Source organism: Symsagittifera roscoffensis, chromosome 3, assembly GCF_963678635.1.
Source record: "Symsagittifera roscoffensis chromosome 3, txSymRosc1.1, whole genome shotgun sequence".
Lineage (NCBI taxonomy): Eukaryota > Metazoa > Xenacoelomorpha > Acoela > Convolutidae > Symsagittifera > Symsagittifera roscoffensis.
The window spans coordinates 80723617-80742772 of NC_087064.1; the positions used below are offsets into that span (position 1 = coordinate 80723617).

Consider the following 19156-nt stretch of genomic DNA (forward strand, 5'->3'; position numbering starts at 1 on the left):
CGCGCTTCCCCTCAAAGTTAGTATATATTGGCGCAATTAGTATATTTAGACGACAGAAAGTTCGGCTCTTTTTCCTTTATCCCCCCCACCTGCAAATTTTTTCATTTGAAGTTACTGTTCACTTTGTTCAATTGTTATGAAAATTGACAGGCGGACTAATTAGGCCATGACAAACATATTTGGTCTTCATAATTTACCTTGTAAAACCACTCGTTAGACCATAAAATTCATGTTTAAGTGGGGGGGGGACCGAAAGTTCTTATATCAAATTGCTCTCAAAATAAAAACCAAAAATTACTGCAAAAGCAAATCTGAAAGCTACAATATTAAAATATAAATTGCATACGAAACAAAAATGACGTATAATTTAAAAATAACGTTGCAACTATGTCGCCAGAATGTTGTAATTTTTTGTGCATACTGACTAGTTTAATTTGTTACAGCAAAACAATAAGTCGCTCAAGAAAATCAACCGGTCTTACTTCATATTTTTTGGAATTTTTTTGTTATAAACCTTTGTTACTGTAATTCGCCGTTACGATTTTAACTTGTTAATGAAAAACCCCATTGTCTTATATCACCTATATGCTAAGCTTGCCGCCTTGGAAAACTGAAAGCTTGAAATAGTTATTTGAAACTTTTCTTCGTTAATTGGATTTCAGAATTATCAAATTATGTATTTTATGAAAAATTGGTGATAAAAAATAGCGTGGGTTGAATACAAAACACAGCTACATACACAAAACTACATTCAACTAATTATGTGCAAAAATAAACGCACGTTTGTTGACAGACATTATTTACTTCAAGCAGTGCGCATATGGTATGCTTGCATGCTTGCAACACAAAATTTGACGATTACTTGGCAACAAAAAAAAACAGATAAAGCCTCTATATAAATAGCAGCATTAGGTAAACTGTGAGAGCATAGGTATTCTGCATACGCGACGATCGTGTCGAAAATGGGAACTGAAGAAGCGAAAAAAGGCATCAATGGATCTGCTTAACAATTGCCCCCCCTTTTTTAAGAAAGGGGGGCAATTGTTAAGTAGGTCCGCATCAATGTATATTGTATAAAAACTTGAAAATGACATATAGTATGCGAACTGTATTGGATATGACAGGGGGGGGGGCTTGAGTTATTAACAAGTTAAAATATTTATCAGGCGATTTTATTTGTTTGGACATTTACACTTTGAAACTTGTTTTGAAGCCACTTATCATCGTGGAGGCCAAATCGTTGTGATCTAATCTCTTTTCGCCTTTGATCCTTTAATTGATCTGCTTCTACTGCACGCACACTTGACCAGTTTGGTCCCATCGATTCAACTTGGATCACAGGGGTCTATGGTCGTGCTTCAACTTCAGGCTAGACTCCTTTTCCTTTTCCCCTAATTGAAAGCACTCAAGTATAGTATAAAGAAAACAAAACTGACATCGTGTTCGGGTTTTTTGTTTTGTTCTAAGGTGTGAATAGCGAAAATTCTCCTGCCCATGTGAAGAATCTCCCCCTTAATTGATTAAGTAAACAATATATAACAAACAAAAGCCGTAAGGTCTTGTAGAATTGGTGCTTCTACTGTATTACATGCCATAGTAACCTCGGTGTAAGAATGGTAATTCATGATGAAAATGGTCGAAAATTGCAAATTTTGATTTTAACGTAAACCGACTGTATGACCTTGTAGCAATGAAATTAAGTGATAGATAAGCTAAGTTTGAGAGCAAACAATCGTAATCGGACTCTGCACCTTGAATTTGACCTCTGGGACGAAGAATTAAAAGAAGCGCGCAAAATCTGGAAACCCCCCCGGATTGCGAAACACTGGTCCGATCCTTATGAAAACTGTTGGGTGACTAATAGAGATGATTTCAGCCGGGCATGCCAATTTCCAGACCCCTGGGACCCCTGGGGGACAAGTAAAAATGATTTCCAAAAATACAACTAGCACTTTTTGTAAACCGGTAACTAATGGTCAGAATGACTTCATGTTGCAATATGTTGTAGCCCTAGGCGAGGGAAGTTCACCACCGGGATTTTGAACGCATCCGGTTATTACTTCCGGTTTTATGCCCTATGAAATCAAAACTCACTTTTTGTGATTTCTCGACCCCTGATAATGCTAGGAGGCTGAAACTTGGGGGGATGGTAGTTGGGGGAAGACCTAAAATGTAGTAATGTTTGAACCCTACCCGGCGGCTACCTCGGAAGCTATTAGCACTTGAAAATTGCATTAGGCTATTAACACCTGAAAGTGATAATTGACTTGTGATTTTAATGCACCAATATGAAGGGGGCCCAACCCAGTAGGGGGACCCCTAGTGACCCAATCCTCTCCGGAACTTCCTATGGGTTGAAAATGGCATCTTTAGGGAAAAGTGTTAATTGACCCAAATTTTTCGAAAATATGGGAAGGGATGGTCCGATATGAATGAAACTTAGTGGAAATGATCTCCCATCAAAAATAAGACGTTTGGACGCGTTTGACCTCATATGACCTCGGATGACCTCTAAGAGGTCATTTGGCATTTTTGACCCCAAGACCCCCGGAACCCCCTGGAAAGCAAAAATTTAGCTTAGTAAGGAGCCGTAAGGGGTACCTACCCACCTGGAAGGGGAAGCCCTTGAATCGAGAATTTTTAGTTTTGACCTTTGTACCCGAGCGAAAGTGATTTTCTGTAATTAGCAAACATTGGGGTCAGCTTAACCCACTCCAATTGGACTTTCGATAAGAACGACAAATAAGTAAAAAATACAGCCCCGGGACAAAAATTGAGACCATCTATGGGGGGAAATGGGAGTTTCGGGATGAAAATTTTATGAACATACCTAGCATATTAAATAAATTCTTGTGGTGTTTTTTTTTTCGGATCAAAACGGACACGGGGAAGGGAATTACCCAGCCCTAGGACTTAGGGGAAAAAAATTAAAAATGACCAAAAATGGAAATTTTTCAAGTATCATGGAAGTTAAATTCCCGATTATGTGAGAACTTCCCAATTCAAGGGAAAGGTAAAAAGTTAGGAAGAACTAAAATAAAATAATGCAAGATGTTATTTGTCAAATACGGTTGGAAGCTAATTTTGTAGTTGAACCCAATGTTTGCTCAGTATGTCCTTATTAACTAAGTGCCACCCCGATGTTTAATTGAAGCTGACCTAATGGTTGATTCAGCTGATAAGTCCTGAGTGGCAGCTAGTTAAGTGAATGTTAGTAGGTATAGGGAACGGTATGCCTCTGACCGAACCAAAAGTAAATAAAGATAACGATACGCGATTAAGGCACAACCACCGAACTGGAGAGAACAAGGGAGAGACTTATAGAATTCAGACGGGTCCTGAGGTTGACTTGTGAAATTTTAAAAGTGAGTTCTCGCCGCGAGATTTTTAGTGAAGCTTTGTGAAGCAAAGTTGAAGAGTTGTTTAGAATTGATTGTAAAGTGAACTGCAAGAGGCAGTTTTCCGGAACTTATCGCAGATTAAATTCATTGATACTTAATAAATTGTATTCAGGCCACTTAGTGGTCCTTATACTCGGCTTTTTATATATTTATTTCTGAATTCAATTACTCTCCAGTCTCTTGCGATTTTTTCCGAGGAAGAGAACAGCCGAAAGCAATCGAGCAAAGGGGGCGCAACCCAGTGTAGTACATCGATCGACCAACAAATTCAACCTTTAAACCGAAGGGATTGTCACCAAATACCGGATCACAGCTCACCCCTTGCTGGTTCTGGTATTTAGGGAAGGGACTTAGCGGACAATATAGAAGGGATATATTGGGTCTAAACAGTCAAATTCCCCAAGATGTCAGGTCTCCGCTCAAATCTGATTGGATGGTAAATTTTCCTTTAACCAAGAGAACAATCTCCAACTAAATTGATGTAAGGGTGATGTTCACTTTGGTCCAAAACTTTTTTCAGCCAATCAGATTTGAGCATAGTATATACAGGCCTTACAGCTTATATCAGCCATTTACTTTAAAGGAGAGATTGTTCACTTGATGGTGGCGTTCAACTGTGCCGAAGTACATTAGTGCGGAAACTAAAAATGTGTTCAACAGTGCCGAAAGCTGAGGACATTTGAGCTCTGTTTGCAAATTTGTTTGAAAAATGGCGAGTTTGGCGAGTTAATTGTTTGTTCAGATTCCGCGCTTGGGAAACTTTTGTTTAATTAACTAACAAGCCCCAATAATTACAAAAGCCGTTTTTGACTTTTTAACTTGTGTCAATTTAAATTGATTTACATGGTAATGATTTGGGTACAGTAAAAACAGTTTTCAAATTAATTTTTGTCCCTGTTGAAGAACATTTCGTTTTCACATCTCGATTTTGTCTAACCAATCAAGTTGAAGTCAAATAGTTTCCGTTCAAACTTAGTTGGTGCTTAGTTACATTGAGTGCGATCCCACCTGAACTGTTTTGCAGACGATTGATAATGATGATTATGAAAGTGAAAGGGTTGGATCGTACCATGAAGAGTAAAATTACTTCAGTTACGTGCCCTCTTAGGTTACTCTTTGTGCTATATCAATGTTTATTTAACGTGAACTAACTGTTGGGTCCGCGATATTTTAAGGGTAAAAATTTAAAGGGAGGGAAAACGACTAAGTGTTAGGGAGCACGGCGAGGCGAAGAGTTATGTAACTTATCATTAGGCCTCGTTATGAGTTACTTTTTCATTATTCGGGAGAATATTAGACTAGAAGGGCAGACTGTAGAATTGGTGATTCTACTGTTTTACATGCCATAGTAACCTCGGTGTAAGATTGGTAATTCATGATGAAAATGGTCGAAAATTGCGAAATTTGATTTTAACGTGAACGTACTGTATGACCTTATAGCAATGAAGTTAAGTGATAGATAAGCTTAGTTTGAGAGCAAACAATTGTAATCGGACTCTGCGCCTTGAATTTGACCTCTAGGACGGAGAATTAAAAGAAGAGCCTAAAATCTGGAAACAGCCCCCCCCCCCCCCGGATTGGGTACCATTGATCCGATCCTCAAGAAAATTGTTGGGTGACTAAAAGACATGATTTTAGCCAGGCATGCCAACTTTCAGACCCCTGGGACCCCTGGGGAGCGAGTGATAATGATTTCCGAAATTGCAACTAGCACTTTTTGTAAACCGGTAACTAATTGTCGAAATGACTTCATGTTGCAATAAGTTGTAGCCCTAGGCGAGGGAAGTTCACCACCGGGATTTTGAACGCATCCGGTTATTACTTCCGGTTTTATGCCCTATGAAAACAAAACTCACTTTTTGTGATTTCTCGACCCCTGATAACGCTAGGAGGCTGAAACTTGGGGGGATGGTAGGTTGGGGAAGACCTAAAATGTAGTAATGTTTGGACCCAACCCGGCGGCTAGCCCTTGAACTTTCAAGTATCATGGAAGTTAAATTCCCGCTTATGTGAGAACTACCCAATTCAAGGGAAAAGGAAAAAGTTAGGAAGAACTAAAATAAAAAAATGCAATGGGTCATTTGTCAAATACGATTGGGAGCTGATTTTGTAGTTGAACCCAATGTTTGCTCAGTATGTCCTGATTAACTAAATGCCACCCCCATGTTTAATTAAAGCTGACCTAATGGTTGATTCAGCTGATACGTCCTGAGTGGCAGCTAGTTAAGTGAATGTTAGTAGGGATAGGGAACGGTACGCCTCTGACCGAACCGAAAGTAAATAAAGATAACGATACGCAATTAAGGCACAACCACCGAACTGGAGAGAACAATTGAGAGACTTATAGAATTCAGACGGGTCCTGAGGGTGGCTCGTAAAACTTTTATAATGAATTCTCGACGCGAGATTTTTAGTGAAGTTTTGTGAAGCAAAATTGAAGAGTTGCTTTGAATTGTTTGTAAAGTGAACTGCAAGAGGCAGCTTTCCGGAACTTATTGCAGATTAAATTCATTGATACTTAATAAACTGTATTCAGGCCACTTAGCGGTTCTTATACTCGGCAACTTATATATTTAGTTCTGAATTCAATTACTATCCAGTTTCTTGCGATTCTTTCCGAGGAAGAGAACAGTCGAGTGCAATCGAGCAAAGGGGGCACAACCCAGTGTAGTACATCGATCGACCACCAAATTCAACCTTTCAACCGAAGGGATTGTCACCAAATACGGGATCACAGCTCACTCCTTGCTGGTTCTGGTATTTAGGGAAGGTACTTAGCGGACAATATAGAAGGGATATATTGGGTCTAAACAGTCAAATTCCCCAAGATGAAATTGGCGCTCCTGGGTGGGCGCTCTTTAGACTACAGTTGCGTGAAACGATACGTTTGATCAACTACTAGACGATACGCTTGCAATGGCGATGAACGACGAAGATCGTCAACTCATGGCAGAGGCTGCGGTGGTGGCAGCAAACGCCCTCGACCGACAGCAAGGTGTGTTCGGATTCGGGACGATACGTCCGGACCGGTTTTTGTCCAGCAGCTACCAGAACTGGGTGGACTGGAGGAAGCACTTTGCGTGGGTGACCGATGCGAACCGGTGGGACGACGAGCAAGCCCGGATGGTCCTGCCAACTTGCCTGACGGGTTGGGAACTTGACGAATTCACCAGCATGCCAGCCCACTTCAGCGAAGAATTGGAGGGATTCGAACCACCAACTTTGGCAGCGATGTTGGCTGAGCTCGATCACCGCATGATGCCGTTTCAGACACAAGCTGGGGCCCGAGCAGAGTTCAAGAACTTGATGCAGGGTGAAAAAGAAGGCTCAGGGAGTTTTCCCGTCGAGACAGATCCCTCGGCGATTATGCAAATGGTAATGCTGGGGCTCAGGCGAGGGACGCGATGAATCGTGAGCAGTTCATCGATGGACTTTTCGACGTCGAGCTACAGGACCATCTATTGCGAGAAGACCTTGGGAACTTGGCACAAGCAATCGCTCGCGCACAGGCACTAGATCTAGTTAACAAATCATCAAGGGCCAGGAACAGAAAGAGACTGTATCTTGCACGCGTGGCGGAGGGCATTCCCGAGCCAACGGCTGAACCCAGTGTGGGAAGCGGACTGAGTGGGCGAGCACCTCAATTGGGGACGAGCTCGGCTCGTCAACCAGTGGGTACAGACCCAAGTATCCACCAATTGGTGAGTGCTCAGGGTGACCTGTTGACGCAGATGCAGAATATGACAGCCATGATGGGTAGATTCGTTAACTCTGTTATCCCCGCACCCCACCCGGAAAACCTACCCCGACAAGAACAGGTTCAACGACCCAGGAAACTGTTTGACCCCTACCCTGGTGAAAGCCGGCAAAACTTTCCATCCAATGCAGGGGGGAGGTATGGGATGAAGAGTACGATACCCCGCGGTAATTCTCTCTCTTGTGGGCGACCCGGATACTTCGCGAAGCAGTGTCCCCAGAAAACTTCGAATCCTTTAAACTACCAGGTGCCGGGACAGAAGAGACTTTCCAAGGAGGGTTTGTCCCGGCCGAATTTAAGAGACAACAACAGATAAATCGGGGTCCCCCGAACAGTGACGTTCCCCTGCGAGACCCCAAACCCCAGAAGCCCCCTCCTACCATGAGATGGAACGATGGCCCTACCGCGACCGAACAAGTGCAGTCCCTGTTCCATCAGACAAGCCCCAGCGAAGTGATGGAACCGATACGAAACGTGAATAGCCAGTGTCAGACCGAAATGTCTTTGGAGTTTGTGAGTGTGTGTCAGGTGCCCGAAGCGCCCTTCGGACTTATAGCAGAAGCCAGCGTGGGGGGACCAGTGTAAAAGCTTTGGTGGATACTGGAGCCACTATCAACCTCATCCGCAGTGTAACTTACGATGGATTGAGGGAGCACCCAAGCTTGAAACCATACAACGGTTCCCTACAGACCGCAGATGGACGTCATGTGGCCGTAGATGGTTGGACTACAATGAAGTTGAAACTCGCGTCCATCGATGACGACATAGAAGCCTTGGTAGACCCAGAATTAAAAGCCGAGATGATTATAGGATTGCGATCCCTGAAGCAATTCCAGTGCTCCTTGGACTTTCATTGTGACAACTTGTGGACCGGACCGCAAGAAGAGTCGATTGTCCCTTTGCATTACTAACCCTTGACAATCTCCTCGTGCCAACCGGAGGCAACCGAGGATGTGGATGACCCACAATGACTTCTATCATTCTCAGAGCCACCCGATACAAACTCAGCAGCTACCCGGGACGGCTGGCAACCCAGCCAATCCCCGACAGACTCAGAGGAGAGCGGTCACGAGTACAATGAAGACCACGAAAAATGGGCGACTAGCGAGAAGGGGTCGATCGATCTACAAGTGCAAGCGAGGCGTCACTTGGACGAGGACATCGAGAAGATTTTGGAGTTAGCGGCACCGGGAGTGACAGGGACCGAGAGAGACAGGCTTGCTGACCCTGTCCGATCATACCGGGACGTGTTTGCTCTAACCGATGCCGAGTTAGGACGAAATAATTTAGTGACACTTTGGATCGATACGGGGGACACGGGCCCAATAACGATACCTCCTCATCGGACTTCTCCAGCCAAAATGCCGATCAATGCTGGAGGAAGGAGTGATCCGACCTTCCAAAAGCCCCTATAGTGCCCCAATTGTCTTACAGACAAAGAAGGACGGGAGTTGGCGGTTCTGCGTGGACTATCGGAAGTTGAATGATGCGACGGTCAAGGACGCTTTCCCGATTCCGAAAATCCATCAAACGTTCGATGCACTCAATGGACAGAAATACTTCTCGTCTCTGGACTTGGCAAGCGGGTTTTGGCAAGTGCCAGTAGCCGAGGAGGACCGACACAAGACTGCCTTCGTGACCCCAGATGGAGGATTCTACGAGTATGTAATGATGCCCTTTGGGTTGTCCAACGCCCCTGGGACGTTTCAGCGACTCATGAATGAGCTGTTTCGGGAACATTTGTGGAAGTGGGCTCTAGTGTTTCTTGACGATGTCTTGGTCTACAGTAAGTGTGAAGAGGACCACTTCTCACACCTGAAGGCTACATTACAGCTACTTAGGGAGGCAAACTTGAAGCTCAAACCGAAGAAGCGCAAGCTGGTTTAGAGGGAGGTCACTTACCTGAGCCACATGATCGGAAACGAAGGTATCCAAGCCAAATGGACCCCGAGAAAGGGGAAGTGGTTAAGAAATGGCCAGTACCCACCACGGTTAAAGGGATCAGATCTTTCCTCGGCTTCTGCAACTACTACCGTCGGTTTGTGAAGGACTTCGCGGTGATTGCAAGCCCATTGACCGCTTTGACGAAAGAGAAGGTGCCTTTCATTTGGACCGACGAATGTCAGACAGCCTTCGATAGACTGCGGAAGGAGCTCCTCACGGCCCCAGTACTGGAGTTTCCCGACTACACAGGGACCTTTATATTGGATACGGATGCGAGCAATACCAGCTTAGGTGCGGTGCTCTCGAATGTCATCAACGGGAAGGAAAGACCCCTCGTCTATGCCAGCAGGGTGATGTCCAAAACGGAGACGAACTATTCTACGATAAAACGAGAAGCATTAGCTGTCGTGCAGGCGTGCAGGCGGTGAAGTGGTTCAAGTCCTATATCTGGGGCGTGAAGTTTGTGCTGTGGACTGACCACTCCAATCTTCAATGGCTCTTCAAACAGAAAGAGCCCGATGGGATGACCTTCCGAATGCAGCAGCAGCTTCAGGAGTTTGACTTCAATGTGGTCAATAGAGCCGGGGCAAAACACGGAAATGCGGATGGGCTCTCCAGAATGCTAGAAGAGAGGCCCGACTGGATGCCAGGGGAGAGGGAAAAAGAATTCGGATCCTGCCCAGAGCCCATTTCCCTCGAGGAGGCCTTACAGGAAGCAAGTCAACACCGAGTGGAGACTGTCGCAATGTTCAGTGATGAAACCAATGGAGAGGAGGAAGTGGAAACAATCACCTGGGAAAGGACTCACTCAGAAACCTCCTCTCTCCAAAAAAAGGACGAAGCGATTGCTCAGGTGTTCTAATGGGCCTGCTTGGAATCTGAAACTGGTGATATGCCTTCACTAGGGAAGAGCCTAGCTCCCAAAGACCAAGCGATTCAATATGGTCGCAAGGCTTTAGCATACTGGTCAAGATGGAACGAGCTAGGTATCCGCGGAGGGGTCCTATACAAGAAATGGTTCCCGAAGGTTGACTCGCGGCCAATCTTGCAGACGATGGTCCCAGCAGCGGGACGAAGGGAGATCCTGAACCAGCTTTACTTATCCCAGACCAGTGGTGGACACTTTGCGGTAGAGAAGACGCTAGCCCGGATCCGCCAGCGGTTCTGGTGGCCCACAATGAGGACTTATGTGGAAAAGAAGGTTCAGTGGTGCCTCACCTGTGCAGCCCGAAGCACCGGTGGGAAAAAAAGGGTGGCTGGCTTGATCCCTTTTAAAATGGGAATTCGATTCACCACTGTTGCAGCGGACATTCTCGGACCAGTAACGTTAGCCACACGGACGCGGGTGAAGCACGTCTTAGTCATGACCGACTTGTTCACCAAATATGCGGTCGCGGTACCCCCAGTGTCAACGGACTCTGCGGAAGTGGCACGGGAGATAGTAGAACATTGGGTACTGAAGTTTGGAGCACCGAATGTGCGGCATACGATCAGGGCAAGAACTTTGGAAGCAACCTTATACTGGAAATGTGCCGACTCCTAGGAATCGATAAATCACGAACTTCCTCCTGTCATCCCCAAGGAAACGGACAAATTGAACGCCATAACAGAGTGATAGCAGATGTCATCTCGAAGTACTGCGCCGACAACCTGAGAACGTGGGATACAGTTTTGACGTGCTTAAACTTTGTCTATAATACCATGATCCACAGGACCACGGGCGCGACATTCCTTTAACCTTGTTCATGGACAAGATTTTCAGTACCCGATTGACTTGTTTTATCCGAAGCCACACGATGAAGTGCACACCCAAGATGGCTTTGTGGAGTGCTTGGACGAGCAGTTCCGCAATGCCCACAGCAGCGCTCGGGAGCTTCTGGGGACAAATCAGCGCCGACAAAAGGATCAGTATAGAAAGAAGGTCCACGGCTATCCTTACGAGATATGCGACAAGGTATGGGTTTAGGCGAAAGAGAAGATAAAGTCCTTACGTGATCTTGGCGAAAGTCTTTGAAGTCAACTATAAAGTGGCAAAGGTGACTACCCCCAACAAGGTACGGTTCTTGCACTTCAACATGCTGAAGCGATTCAAAGAAGAGACGGCACAGTCAGATGAGGCTACTAGCAGCAAGCGACGGACACCCTATCGGTCGGTTAACTTCTTCGATGACCCGGAGATGTATATTGAAGATGAGTTGTTAAGGGTGAACAACGGGGAGGGTTTTAGTCATGACCCAGGCCCACGAGATGTACCAGTGAGATTGTTGCCTGTGAGAAATTGAGCAGTCGAAACACAATTTAATCCGCACGGGAGAAATGTGCGATTTCGGGCGATGCCCGAACACATCGCTGATCCACCACGAATGATGCGGGAAGTGGCTAGAAGGGAAAAAGATGCGATTGAGGCATACGATACGACGGAGCTGGAGGCCAGAAAGGAAGAGGAGCCAGCGAATCTACCCTGTGAGGCGGAAGACAGACCACCTGGCGAGGTGATGGCTGCCGAACCGGTGATGGAATTTGGAACTGCAGATGATGGCGGTCGACCAACTCGAGTAAGGAAACCACCTGTACGGTTTGGAATCGACGAGTTTCTGAGTTAGCACTTACATTAGTAGACGGTCTTTTTTTATCTCATTAGTTGGTGCTTAGTTACATTGAGTGCGATCCCACCTGAACTGTTTTGCAGACGATTGATAGTGATGATTATGAAAGTGAAAGGGTTGGATCGTACCATGAAGAGTAAAATTACTTCAGTTACGTGCCCTCTTAGGTTACTCTTTGTGCTATATCAATGTTTATTTAACGTGAACTAACTGTTGGGTCCGCGATATTTTAAGGGTAAAAATTTAAAGGGAGGGAAAACGACTAAGTGTTAGGGAGCACGGCGAGGCGAAGAGTTATGTAACTTATCATTAGGCCTCGTTAGGAGTTACTTTTTCATTATTCGGGAGAATATTAGACTAGAAGGGCAGACTGTAGAATTGGTGATTCTACTGTTTTACATGCCATAGTAACCTCGGTGTAAGATTGGTAATTCATGATGAAAATGGTCGAAAATTGCGAAATTTGATTTTAACGTGAACGTACTGTATGACCTTATAGCAATGAAGTTAAGTGATAGATAAGCTTAGTTTGAGAGCAAACAATTGTAATCGGACTCTGCGCCTTGAATTTGACCTCTAGGACGGAGAATTAAAAGAAGAGCCTAAAATCTGGAAACAGCCCCCCCCCCCGGATTGGGTACCATTGATCCGATCCTCAAGAAAATTGTTGGGTGACTAAAAGACATGATTTTAGCCAGGCATGCCCACTTTCAGACCCCTGGGACCCCTGGGGAGCGAGTGATAATGATTTCCGAAATTGCAACTAGCACTTTTTGTAAACCGGTAACTAATTGTCAAAATGACTTCATGTTACAATAAGTTGTAGCCCTAGGCGAGGGAAGTTCACCACCGGGATTTTGAACGCATCCGGTTATTACTTCCGGTTTTATGCCCTATGAAAACAAAACTCACTTTTTTTGATTTCTCAACCCCTGATAATGCTAGGAGGCTGAAACTTGGGGGGATGGTAGTTGGGGGAAGACCTAAAATGTAGTAATGTTTGAACCCTACCCGGCGGCTACCTCGGAAGCTATTAGCACTTGAAAATTGCATTAGGCTATTAAAACCTGAAAGTGATAATTGACTTGTGATTTTAATGCACCAATATGAAGGGGGCCCAACCCGGTAGGGGGACCCCTAGTGACCCAATCCTCTCCGGAACTTCCTATGGGTTGAAAATGGCATCTTTAGGGAAAAGTGTTAATTGACCCAAATTTTTCGAAAATATGGGAAGGGATGGTCCGATATGAATGAAACTTAGTGGAAATGATCTCCCATCAAAAATAGGACGTTTGGACGCGTTTGACCTCATATGACCTCGGATGACCTCTAAGAGGTCATTTGGCATTTTTGACCCAAGACCCCCGGAACCCCCTGGAAAGCAAAAATTTAGCTTAGTAAGGAGCCGTAAGGGGTACCTACCCACCTGGAAGGGGAAGCCCTTGAATCGAGAATTTTTAGTTTTGACCTTTGTACCCGAGCGAAAGTGATTTTCTGTAATTAGCAAACATTGGGGTCAGCTTAACCCACTCCAATTGGACTTTCGATAAGAACGACAAATAAGTAAAAAATACAGCCCCGGGACAAAAATTGAGACCATCTATGGGGGGAAATGGGAGTTTCGGGATGAAAATTTTATGAACAGACCTAGCATATTAAATAAATTCTTGTGGTGTTTTTTTTTCGGATCAAAACGGACACGGGGAAGGGAATTACCCAGCCCTAGGACTTAGGGGAAAAAAATTAAAAATGACCAAAAATGGAAATTTTTCAAGTATCATGGAAGTTAAATTCCCGATTATGTGAGAACTTCCCAATTCAAGGGAAAGGTAAAAAGTTAGGAAGAACTAAAATAAAATAATGCAAGATGTTATTTGTCAAATACGGTTGGAAGCTAATTTTGTAGTTGAACCCAATGTTTGCTCAGTATGTCCTTATTAACTAAGTGCCACCCCGATGTTTAATTGAAGCTGACCTAATGGTTGATTCAGCTGATAAGTCCTGAGTGGCAGCTAGTTAAGTGAATGTTAGTAGGTATAGGGAACGGTATGCCTCTGACCGAACCAAAAGTAAATAAAGATAACGATACGCGATTAAGGCACAACCACCGAACTGGAGAGAACAAGGGAGAGACTTATAGAATTCAGACGGGTCCTGAGGTTGACTTGTGAAATTTTAAAAGTGAGTTCTCGCCGCGAGATTTTTAGTGAAGCTTTGTGAAGCAAAGTTGAAGAGTTGTTTAGAATTGATTGTAAAGTGAACTGCAAGAGGCAGTTTTCCGGAACTTATCGCAGATTAAATTCATTGATACTTAATAAATTGTATTCAGGCCACTTAGTGGTCCTTATACTCGGCTTTTTATATATTTATTTCTGAATTCAATTACTCTCCAGTCTCTTGCGATTTTTTCCGAGGAAGAGAACAGCCGAAAGCAATCGAGCAAAGGGGGCGCAACCCAGTGTAGTACATCGATCGACCAACAAATTCAACCTTTAAGCCGAAGGGATTGTCACCAAATACCGGATCACAGCTCACCCCTTGCTGGTTCTGGTATTTAGGGAAGGGACTTAGCGGACAATATAGAAGGGATATATTGGGTCTAAACAGTCAAATTCCCCAAGATGTCAGGTCTCCGCTCAAATCTGATTGGATGGTAAATTTTCCTTTAACCAAGAGAACAATCTCCAATTAAATTGATGTAAGGGTGATGTTCACTTTGGTCCAAAACTTTTTTCAGCCAATCAGATTTGAGCATAGTATATACAGGCCTTACAGCTTATATCAGCCATTTACTTTAAAGGAGAGATTGTTCACTTGATGGTGGCGTTCAACTGTGCCGAAGTACATTAGTGCGGAAACTAAAAATGTGTTCAACAGTGCCGAAAGCTGAGGACATTTGAGCTCTGTTTGCAAATTTGTTTGAAAAATGGCGAGTTTGGCGAGTTAATTGTTTGTTCAGATTCCGCGCTTGGGAAACTTTTGTTTAATTAACTAACAAGCCCCAATAATTAAAAAAGCCGTTTTTGACTTTTTAACTTGTGTCAATTTAAATTGATTTACATGGTAATGATTTGGGTACAGTAAAAACAGTTTTCAAATTAATTTTCGTCCCTGTTGAAGAACATTTCGTTTTCACATCTCGATTTTGTCTAACCAATCAAGTTGAAGTCAAATAGTTTCCGTTCAAACTGTTGAACTTTTGATTTTGGGGCAAAATAATTAAAAATACCCCAAATCTTCTGAAAATTCGAGGAACTCTTTTATCAATGACATGACAAAATTGTGTAAAAATAACCAACAAAAGAATTGTTGCAAAGTGACTTATCGTAGGCCGTGAAAAGCAAACAACGCTCACTTCGGTACATGTAATTTGGAGCAAGCCAACCAAAATATCAAATCGTTTTTGTATAAAAAACGAGCTAATTTTTCGAGAAAACCCTTATTTCAAGCTTTTGATTGATTTTAAATTTGAACCTTTTTATTTCGTTGAGCAAAGAGGATTAAAAAGGATTAATTTGGAGCAAGCCAACAAAAATGCCAAATCGTTTTTGTATAAAAAACGAGCTAATTTTTCGAGAAAACCCGTATTTCAAGTTTTGATTGATTTTAAACTTGAACCTTTTTAATTCGTTGAGCCAAGAGGATATAAAAAGTGTGCAATAAAAAAGAACCTGCATTTGTTTAGAAAAAGAATTGTACTCGAACCACTGAACTCTTCTTGTAATCTGAAAACTTCAACTTTTGGCATACAAGACGAAATGGTCAAACGATACGTCAAACAGAAACGCCAGAGTGTACCACAGCAAGCACGAGAAATGGCCTCAGAATTATTACATTTATCTTCACATTTAAATCCTCATTTATGAACTGTGAGTTTAATAATTCTGAAGCAAGATCATGATCATATTTGATGTAGAACTAAGCTTTTTATTTCAATTTTTGAAAAATGGAGAGTATATGGTTGGGGTAGTTTTTCATTTGATAGGAGGAGCCATTTCGGCAGCCAAACTTTGAGTTTTTTTTGCTTCAAATTCAAAATAATAATCGCCTGCGACCAGATTAGATAAAAATAAAATTGCTGAAAGAATGCCAATATGCCTTTGTCTCGTGGACTAATTTATGCGCGCTTCTTAAGAAATATTTTATGCTTCAAGAGACTATTACGGCAATATTTGGGCGTGGAAAAATTATCCTGAGCACACAACCAATTCATATTGAAACAAGACAGCTCATACCAGGGCGAAGCACTGAATGTTCCGACTGCCTTTTAAGGTCAATGGAGCAGTAAGAACCTGAAAAAATTGAATGTCATAAAATAAAATTTTTTAAAAATTTGAGATTTTTTGTGAAAACATCCCCCCACACGTCATATTCAGTACAACGTGGTAGATTCCGCTCCTATTAAGAAATCAATTAAAGCATATATGCTTCCTTGAACCAATTTGGAATGATTTCTAAGACGAATTAAATCTCGCTTCCGCGTTAATAGCGCGAAATATATCGCGCGTTAATTGTCCCAAATTAGCAAAAATGACAATCTGTAAACCCCCATAACTTTACAAAAAACGATAAGAGTTGAAATATCTTTTCAAATTTAAGCTCATAAAAAAATAGTTTTCGAATGAGATAAAAAAAATTTCGTCAAAAAAGGCTAGTTATAAAGTCGAAACTTGTATGAAGAAAAAAAACCCAACCCCAGCACAAATATTCCGTTATTTTTGTATCGAAAGTCAGAACAAAAACCTTCGTAGACGTCTGTTAAGTAACGCGTTTTAAACTGATCTTAAACTGAATGAGCGAAGCGAGAGTGAGAAGAGTGGTTATTTCGTTCTGCTGGTTGTCTTTGTTTGGTTGGTGTATACTTTTGGTTGTTTTATTTGTTGTTCAACTTGGCTGGTTTGTTGGTTGTTTTATACGACGGGCTTATATTTTTGGGTTAATATAATACATAAAACAAAACTAATAAGTGTCAATGAACGTAATGAAGACACTTAAATAGGTCGTGATGATTTTTATCGTTTTTTTCAATAAGTCTTAATTTGTTCAAGCTCAATTTTGATCTCGTGCTGTTTGTTTTTTGTTTTAGTATCAATTTCAATTCAATTTCATTGACTAGCAGAAAAGGAAATTACTTTCTCCAGTTAAAAAGATTCCGATGGGGCGAGAAATTGTTATCTTGGGTGACTGTTAGCGCAGGGGGGTACGCTTCGCAAGAACCCTTCTAGGAATGTCTGTCAAGGAGAAGACAATTAAATCGTGTTTCTATTGAAAGACTTCCATTGTCTCTGGCATTTTGAGAATGAAAACTAATCTGACAAATACCCACAGATCTTAATATTAAAATTTTGTTGGAAAAAGGAAAGGAATTTCTTAAGGAGTAGTTCTCTGATGCGGTCGCACCAGTTTTACTAAGCAGTCATTGCTGGTTGATTGCTTAGTAATCTAGCCTAACATACAAATCTCACCTTAGTTCGTCAAATTTCTTGACAACAGTTTTAGTTAAAAATTTAGTTAGAAAAGAGTATGAATTTATATGATGGATAGTTAAACATGAATGATTTAAACAATTATTGAACAACTGTCTTTAGTACCAATAGGGATGGGGTCAATGCCTAGTTTTTACATTTAAACTAACAATTCGTTTGCCTCTAGGCCGCGCCCAGATTGCTGATTGATTTGTCCACCTAATGCGTCTCCTCGGAGTATTGGGCCATCAATTCGTTTACATCCGTGCTGCTGCTTTTATTTTTCGGGAACTTATAAAAATTCTAACATCGTATCTTATAAAATTTTAAAATGTAAAGAAACAAAGGACAGAAATAAAGTTATTCCGGAAAATGTTAACTCAACTGAGCGAGTTGAAATGAAAGTGGAATAAAAAAATTATGAAGATTTGAGACAGGTCCAATTTTAAGGCAAGAAAGCTTCAAAGTACCTTAGTCTAATTCTTATCCACTTAGACTTTGTTTCATCGGATATTTTTCATCTTCCAGGTGTTTTGGAAAGTTTTCAGTTGTCCCATCTTTGAAGTTTTCTAATTAAAAAGCCGTTAAACTTTCAGTCCATGATTTGCAGGTGTTCTTTTTATTTGTAACTTTATTAGGCTCCACAAGACCGGGTGCTTATCGCTCTAATGTCTGCTTTTCAAGGCAGAACATTTTAACCAATCAGCCTTTATGGCCATACAATTTTTTTTGATACCCGACAAAATAGTTTGTAAAAAAAATAATGATATTTTTAAAAGGAATTTAACCTAAAAAGAATGAAAAAAATAGACTAGTATTTAAAGGGTTGCCAAGTTAAAAGTCGAAAGGAGTCCACTGTTTTCTTATGTAAACAATTAAAATAATAGCCTTTTATGCCCGTGTAGATTTTGCAATACTACAATTTCCAGACGCAAAAAAAAAAACGGCAGCCTTGAGTCGCAAAAAAAGAGCTTCAACAGAAGTGTTAATGCCTACTGATAGCTCCTCTTTATTTCGCAGAAACCACATTTAAAATAAGGCAAGCCAATGTTTCATTTTAAATCCCTCCATGAACCAAATTATAGCCTTTACCAATTGAAATTGTTTGCCGCCGAAAAAACGAACACGATTATTCGTACTCAAATGCTTTTAACGTCTATAAAGTCATTTCTACTTCGAAAAATGAAAACGCTTTCAGAAAAACGAAAGGAAAAGTTGCACTTTTTCCAAGCCGATTTATTCGAAGTTTTCGCCCAAATTCGATTGTGAATTATTACAAATAAGTCAAAATAGCATTTTTCAAACACCCATAATTTCATCAAAAATTGTAAGACGTGAGGTACTAATCACAAAAAATTTGAGCTAATTAAAAAAGTGAGATTTAACAACCGAGATAAACTACACAGAACATAGTCAATTCTGTTGTGGATCGTTGAGAGGCAAATTTCAATTGGCCAGAAATCAAAGGTTTTTTTCAGCAGCTGACACTGGCTAGCCTAACATTAAAACGGTCGAAAATGGTGTTGAGTTAAGTTTTGCTTATTGATAGTGATTTTTTTTTTCACGTAGTTGTCAGTTGATTGTCAGCATTCAGTTTTAATTGGGCTATCATGTTGTTCTATAAAAAGTCGCTTCTTTAAAATAAAAAAAAACGCTTCTGGTTCTATTGAGAGTGTTCTCACTTCAACTCTTAAAACATGTAAACGTGTGGAATTCACAATATCTCTAGGCCGACCTCTCACTCTGCTCCGCGTCGCCGCAATATGTTTCCCTTTAGCACTGGGTCGGTGGGGCAACCAAATCCCAGTACTGTTTACAATCCCAAAAGGGTTGATTTGGTGGATAGCCGTTCTGTATCGTATTATGCTGCTCGCCCCTTGTTTGTGCTCTTTCGACTGTATCTCGCTCGCAATCAATAGTCAATCGCAACAACAATTCCAATAATAATAATGAATTAAGAAATAATCAATCCAAATACAGAAT

General features: G+C 41.9%; 2 protein-coding genes across 2 annotated transcripts in view; both read left to right on the forward strand.

Moving 5' to 3' along the window:
• The first annotated feature begins 484 nt into the window (after positions 1-484).
• Positions 485-19156, forward strand: part of LOC134841859 (uncharacterized) — a 43299-nt gene continuing 24627 nt past the window's right edge. The window contains exons 1-3 of the mRNA XM_063857900.1: positions 485-534; positions 1167-1368; positions 15394-15577. The gene's annotated coding sequence lies outside the window, so the exon portion shown is untranslated. The remainder of the gene's footprint in view (positions 535-1166; positions 1369-15393; positions 15578-19156) is intronic.
• On the forward strand, positions 9995-11384 carry LOC134841858 (uncharacterized). Its single transcript, XM_063857899.1, has 3 exons — positions 9995-10597; positions 10865-11056; positions 11139-11384. The coding sequence occupies exons 1-3, from the start codon at positions 9995-9997 to the stop codon at positions 11382-11384; spliced, it is 1041 nt and encodes a 346-aa protein (XP_063713969.1).

Excerpts from the sequence above, each read along its gene's own strand:
- LOC134841858 (XM_063857899.1), top strand. The coding sequence starts at position 9,995 with ATGCCTTCACTAGGGAAGAGCCTAGCTCCCAAAGACCAAGCGATTCAA. Across the intron at positions 10,598-10,864 it reads ATGTGCGGCATACGATCAGG|TACCCGATTGACTTGTTTTA; the intron begins GCAAGAACTTTG and ends CAAGATTTTCAG. Across the intron at positions 11,057-11,138 it reads CTTACGAGATATGCGACAAG|GTGACTACCCCCAACAAGGT; the intron begins GTATGGGTTTAG and ends AAAGTGGCAAAG.